General features: G+C 36.7%; 1 protein-coding gene across 1 annotated transcript; it reads right to left on the bottom strand.

Annotated features, from left to right (window-relative positions):
- Positions 1-1,164: 1,164 nt before the first annotated feature.
- LOC149410396 (uncharacterized) lies at positions 1,165-3,061 on the bottom strand. Its single transcript, XM_089648632.1, has 2 exons — positions 2,926-3,061; positions 1,165-2,640 (listed from the first exon to the last, which is right to left on the bottom strand). Exon 2 carries the CDS (start codon positions 2,587-2,589, stop codon positions 1,528-1,530), a length of 1,062 nt encoding a protein of 353 aa, XP_089504758.1. The 5' UTR covers positions 2,590-2,640; positions 2,926-3,061; the 3' UTR covers positions 1,165-1,527.
- Between the last annotated feature and the right edge of the window lie 3,346 nt (positions 3,062-6,407).

Here is a 6,407-nt window from a genome sequence, read left to right as displayed (position 1 = left end):
CTTTTTAATACTACATACCTGTGAAGCAAATCAGCAAAATCGATAACCAAACACGCTTTCAATTAATATAGCTTTTTTTTGGCAGATACAGGATGATTGTGCCGACATTCACGGTTTTAGCCAGCAAACGATGTCCCGCATAAGCAAACGCGTTGCAACTGCATTTGCTCGTCTTGCTCCACGGCACATAAAAATGCCACAGAGCATTGGAGAGCAACAGGCAACCGTTGCAGAATTTTATGCAATAAAACGTTTTCCGGGCGTTATGGGAGCAATTGACTGCACCCATATTAAAATAAGGAAAGTTGGCGGTGATGCCGGACAGTACTATGTCAACAGGAAAGGGGTTTATTCATTAAATGTCCAGGTTTGTAAAGTGAAACCTCGATATGTGCCTATGAAATTTTAACTTTAACCAACATTGAATGTATGAATGAATTCATTTCAGGTTGTGTGCAATGCTAAGCTGAAAATCATGGATATTGTTGCTCACTGGAGAGGCAGCACCCACGATGCTCGCATTTTCAGAGAAAGTAATATCAAACAAAGGTTTGAAGATGGTCACTTCAATGGACGACTATTGGGAGATGGAGGTTATGCCTGTACACCATATCTCTTCACCCCAGTTAGGAATCCAAGGAACCCCGGAGAAGAGGCCTATAACAGGGCTCAAATATCTACTCGCAACACGGTAGAGAGATGTTTTGGTGTGTGAAAGCAAAGATTTCGTTGCCTGCTGCGGGGTATGTCAGGTTCTCTTGATACCATCAAGACAACTATAGTAGCTCTTGCTGTTCTCCAATGTATTGCCGTCGATATGAATGATCCTGATTTTGGTAAGAAAACAATTCAAAATAACAGATATTCCTTACATTAGAATTTTGTGTGTAATAATGCTGTGCTTTATAATTGGATTCCAATAGATGATGGTGATGGTGAAGGCGATGAGGATGCAGTAGCAGGACCAGTAGCAGGTGGCGGTGCTGATATGGAATTGGAAGGAGCTCCAAACATGAACCAGACCGGAAATGCAAATAGACAGGTCTTCATTCGTCAACATTTTTAAAGAGTATGTAAGTTTTGTTTAGTAAGAAAATCAATAAGTTTGTTTAATATCATATTAATTTATTTAATGCATGATATTTAATAAGAGAATAGATACATCAAGTCATCATACTAGGTTGCCTGTTTCGTGGTGACTATTTATTTAAGGACTGCTTACAGTGGAAGATCCTTGTCTGAAAACAAATTAGAATAATATTAATTATTGACAGTAAATATAACAGAATGTAGAAATACACTTTAAAATATCTGAAATATTCATTATTCTTCGACTATCATATTGTTGAATCCGTCAAAGACAGAGCTTCTTCTGAATGAAGCGTTAGAGCAGTAAGAAGACATTTTAAATGTACGATATTACACGCAAATGAATGGAAATGAATAAATACTAACCGTTGGTGGAGAATTGGTCCCCTGGGCACGCGCAGCAGCGGGACTCTCCACTGACACCTCTAAAGCGGGGGGCTAGGGGGTTGGGGGTGTTTCTTTGCGCATCAACATGTTTGTATTATGCTCTTCCTCCATCAACCTTATTCGAGCCTGAATAATGTTCCTGGACTCTTCCTCCATCAACCTTATTCGAGCATGAATAATGTTCCTGGACTCTTCCTCCATCAACCTTATTCGAGCATGAATAATGTTCCTGGACTCTTCCTCCATCAACCTTATTCGAGCATGAATAATGTTCCTGGACTCTTCCTCCATCAACCTTATTCGAGCCTGAATAATGTTCCTGGACTCTTCCTCCATCAACCTTATTCGAGCATGAATAATGTTCCTGGACTCTTCCTCCATCAACCTTATTCGAGCATGAATAATGTTCCTGGACTCTTCCTCCATCAACCTTATTCGAGCCTGAATAATGTTCCTGGACTCTTCCTCCATCAACCTTATTCGAGCATGAATAATGTTCCTGGACTCTTCCTCCATCAACCTTATTCGAGCATGAATAATGTTCCTGGACTCTTCCTCCATCAACCTTATTCGAGCATGAATAATGTTCCTGGACTCTTCCTCCATCAACCTTATTCGAGCATGAATAATGTTCCTGGACTCTTCCTCCATCAACCTTATTCGAGCCTGAATAATGTTCCTGGACTCTTCCTCCATCAACCTTATTCGAGCATGAATAATGTTCCTGGACTCTTCCTCCATCAACCTTATTCGAGCATGAATAATGTTCCTGGACTCTTCCTCCATCAACCTTATTCGAGCCTGAATAATGTTCCTGGACTCTTCCTCCATCAACCTTATTCGAGCATGAATAATGTTCCTGGACTCTTCCTCCATCAACCTTATTCGAGCATGAATAATGTTCCTGGACTCTTCCTCCATCAACCTTATTCGAGCATGAATAATGTTCCTGGACTCTTCCTCCATCAACCTTATTTTATTTTCAGATTCCAGTACATTCAGCCGAAGGTTGGCCCTGGACTCGTCTTCAGTCAACCTTATTCGAGTCTGAATTATTTGCCTGGACTCATTCTCCATACGCTCCATCTTCTTCGTGTACTCCAGGTGCATCATTTTTTTGGTTTCTTCCCATACTTTCACCGACAAGTCATCAGGTTTGGCTTTCTGAAAAAAAACAACATAAATCTTTCATACCTGGTTTAAAATAATTGTGCTGTTTAATCTATTTTCTACTTTTTTTCTGTTTTGATATATTTAATCTGTATGTTTACACTTCATTCAACATGTATGGTGATTTGATGTATCTTTTCTTAATAATTAAATATGCATTTTATAAATAAAAAAATATGAAATTAAACAAATTTATTGATTTTCTTACTAAACTTTTAATTTTGGTCCGACAATAAAGTCTGTTATACAAATGGCAATGAAGTGTAATGTGTGACCTACTTTAGTGAAGAGTCGCCTCCGGGGTGAAGAGCGCAGCGGGACTGTGTGGACAGTGTGGTGGCGGTGCTGGTAGAGCTGGCTGTGGAACTCGTTGTGGTGCTGGTGCTGGTTGTGGCAAAGGTGATTGTGGTCGGGCAGCAGCTACGTTTGTGGGCGAAATCTGTAATAATAAAACACCATTTGCAAACTTTTATTCTATCTTTATACATTAAATACAAGTTCAGTTTCGATAGAACAATCAATATTTTAATAAAATTATTATCATCGTACAAATTTATCTTTTGAATAAAATAAAGCTACAATATTTACCTTTGCAGAATACGAATTACTATCGTGACAGTTGCTGTCCACCGCAAATTCATTGGGCAACATGTCCACCAGTGAGTAGATTTCCTCCGACGGACTTGTCGGTCTCGGCCCTCCACCGGTTGCCATTATCGCCCTACGATAGAGGCTCAGTGTGTTTTTGGATGTTAATTTGTACAGTTTCCACTGTGCTTGGATTTGAGATAGATCCCTTGGGATATCGCTCAGGGTGTTAAATCTGAAAAATAGTGGATTATTAATTAAGTGGCATAAGTAGGTACATTGATCTTAACCAATGAATTATTTACAACGGTTATTTTTTAGGGTAAGCTTCGGTTTATGGGTGAAATTCCTAAAAATTAAAACTAGTTATTTTTATACTAACTTTGGGCCGGGGAATCCGAATCTGGAAGAATTAGGTGGCGGCAAGCAATATTAACTGAATTACACGACTTTAAAATTTCGACGCACAAACAATTTAACTGGCCATTTTGAACGCTTTCTGACAATAAAACTAGTTATCTTTATACATCTTTATACTAACTTTGGGCCGGGGAATCCGAATCCGAAAGAATTAGGTTGGGGCAAGCAATATAAACTGAAATACATGACTTAAAAATTTTAGATGCAAACAATATATAACGCAATGGTCGATGCGTTTTTTTGACAATAAATACATAGAAAAATAACCAAAGATATATAAAATTAAGTGTTGCTAGTAAGCAATAATATCAATAACGTAAAATAACATGTTTATAATTTCAGTAATATTTCATATTCAAACAGTTAGATTTAGGTTTATTATCACGAAAGGTAAGTTTTTATGTCGGGGGAGACGAAAAAATATGCATTTTATATTTTAATTTTGCTAACATTATTTCATTTACGTAAAGTATTCAGATACATTTTATTCACTTTTGTATCACAAACCATGTTACACAAACCTAGCGTAGCCGCTAAACTACTTGAAAACTGGGATGTTTTCCTGCCTTGACGCGAGTAGGCGCTACGAAGGGGGCACTTTCTTTTCTATCACAAACCATGTTACACAAACCTAGCGTAGCCGCTAAACTACTTGAAAACTGGGATGTTTTCCTGCCTTGACGCGAGTAGGCGCTACAAAGGGGGCACTTTCTTTTCTATCACAAACCATGTTACACAAACCTAGCGTAGCCGCTAAACTACTTGAAAACTGGGATGTTTTCCTGCCTTGACGCGAGTAGGCGCTACGAAGGGGGCACTTTCTTTTCTATCACAAACCATGTTACACAAACCTAGCGTAGCCGCTAAACTACTTGAAAACTGGGATGTTTTCCTGCCTTGACGCGAGTAGGCGCTACGAAGGGGGCACTTTCTTTTCTATCACAAACCATGTTACACAAACCTAGCGTAGCCGCTAAACTACTTGAAAACTGAAATACTTACGTAATTGAAATAATGTTAGCAAAATTAAAATATAAAATGCATATTTTTTCGTCTCCCCCGACATAAAAACTCACCTTTCGTGATAATAAACCTAAATCTAACTGTTTGAATAAGAAATATTACTGAAATTATAAACATGTTATTTTACGTTATTGATATTATTGCTTACTAGCAACACTTAATTTTATATATCTTTGGTTATTTTTCTATGTATTTATTGTCAAAAAAACGCATCGACATGGCGTTGTATATTGTTTGCATCTTAAATTTTTAAGTCATGTATTTCAGTTTATATTGCTTGCCCCAACCTAATTCTTTCGGATTCGGATTCCCCGGCCCAAAGTTAGTATAAAGATGTATAAAGATAACTAGTTTTATTGTCAGAAAGCGTTCAAAATGGCCAGTTAAATTGTTTGTGCGTCGAAATTTTAAAGTCGTGTAATTCAGTTAATATTGCTTGCCGCCACCTAATTCTTCCAGATTCGGATTCCCCGGCCCAAAGTTAGTATAAAAATAACTAGTTTTAATTTTTAGGAATTTCACCCATAAACCGAATATATTCCATTTTTTATTAAAAATAGATACTTACCAAAGCTATGAAGGGAAGTGTAGAAAAGTTAAAAATACATAGGTATACTTACTTCATTACGATACTTTTCCAAGCCTCCCTCTTGGAAATTAGGGTATTTGTATTAGAATTTTTATTCTCCACCACTTTAATGTGATCAGCCATGCAATCCTTTAATAACGCCTACACGGAAAACAATCATTAAACACTAATTTCAAATAAATAAAACATTACAGCCAAGATAAGAGGTTAAAAACAAACCTTTTCAACATCACCCCAATTTTTATTCCGCTTCCTTCTAATTTTCAATTCGGTTTTAATCATATTGCCCGGCATTCGATGACAGAATCTGACATATGAATAAACGTGAAGTTGGTTGCACGCCGCGGATTGAGCAAGATTGTTAGTAGATTTATTATATTGTTCTAGATTTTAGTGCATTCGCTGTATGTTTCACATACGTATTCTTCTATATTTTGATTTTTTGTTGATTTCATTTAAGTTAAAGTTTTCATTGCATTTATGAAGGTGTGATAAAATATATAGTTATAATTCTATAAATATATTAATAATAATCCTCACAATTTGTGTTACGATATTCTTGCTAGATTTCAATTCATATCTTGAGGTTTTTATTTTATTCTATAAGATTTATTTTATATTCAGATAATATTCGGGAACTTATAAATTGTTTGTTTAATTGACAACAATATTTAATTTAAAATAAAACAATAACTTTGTAAACACCACTTTTATTTTTTATAATTTGTTCCGACCGGGTTTCGCTCCCAAAAAAACCGCTTTTTCTTTTAAAAAAAACAACAACGGACGCAATACTACCAACGTAATGCGTAAACGCATCACGATCGTCGTTATGCATTAAAAACTACGCAGGATGCTTCTTAGTTCTTAGTGTCAAGCGGCATCGTTGTAAATTAACCCAACGTTGCCAAATCTGATGATTTACTCAACCAAACGCTCAAATAATTTATAAAAATGTACTCGTGAATGGCCATGGGGACGCAGTACTATCGAAGTAATGCGTGGACGCAGCAAAATCGTCGTTATGCATTAAAAACCACGCAAGACGATTCTTAGTTCTGAGTATCAAGCGGCATCGTTGTAAATTAACCAAATGTTGTCAAATCTGATGATTCACTCAACCAAACGCTCAAATAATATT

The sequence above is a fragment of the Hesperophylax consimilis genome, chromosome 28, assembly GCF_061612785.1.
Source record: "Hesperophylax consimilis isolate HC1 chromosome 28, BYU_Hcon_1.0, whole genome shotgun sequence".
NCBI lineage: Eukaryota > Metazoa > Arthropoda > Insecta > Trichoptera > Limnephilidae > Hesperophylax > Hesperophylax consimilis.
This window is presented reverse-complemented; position numbering and strand designations above follow the sequence as displayed.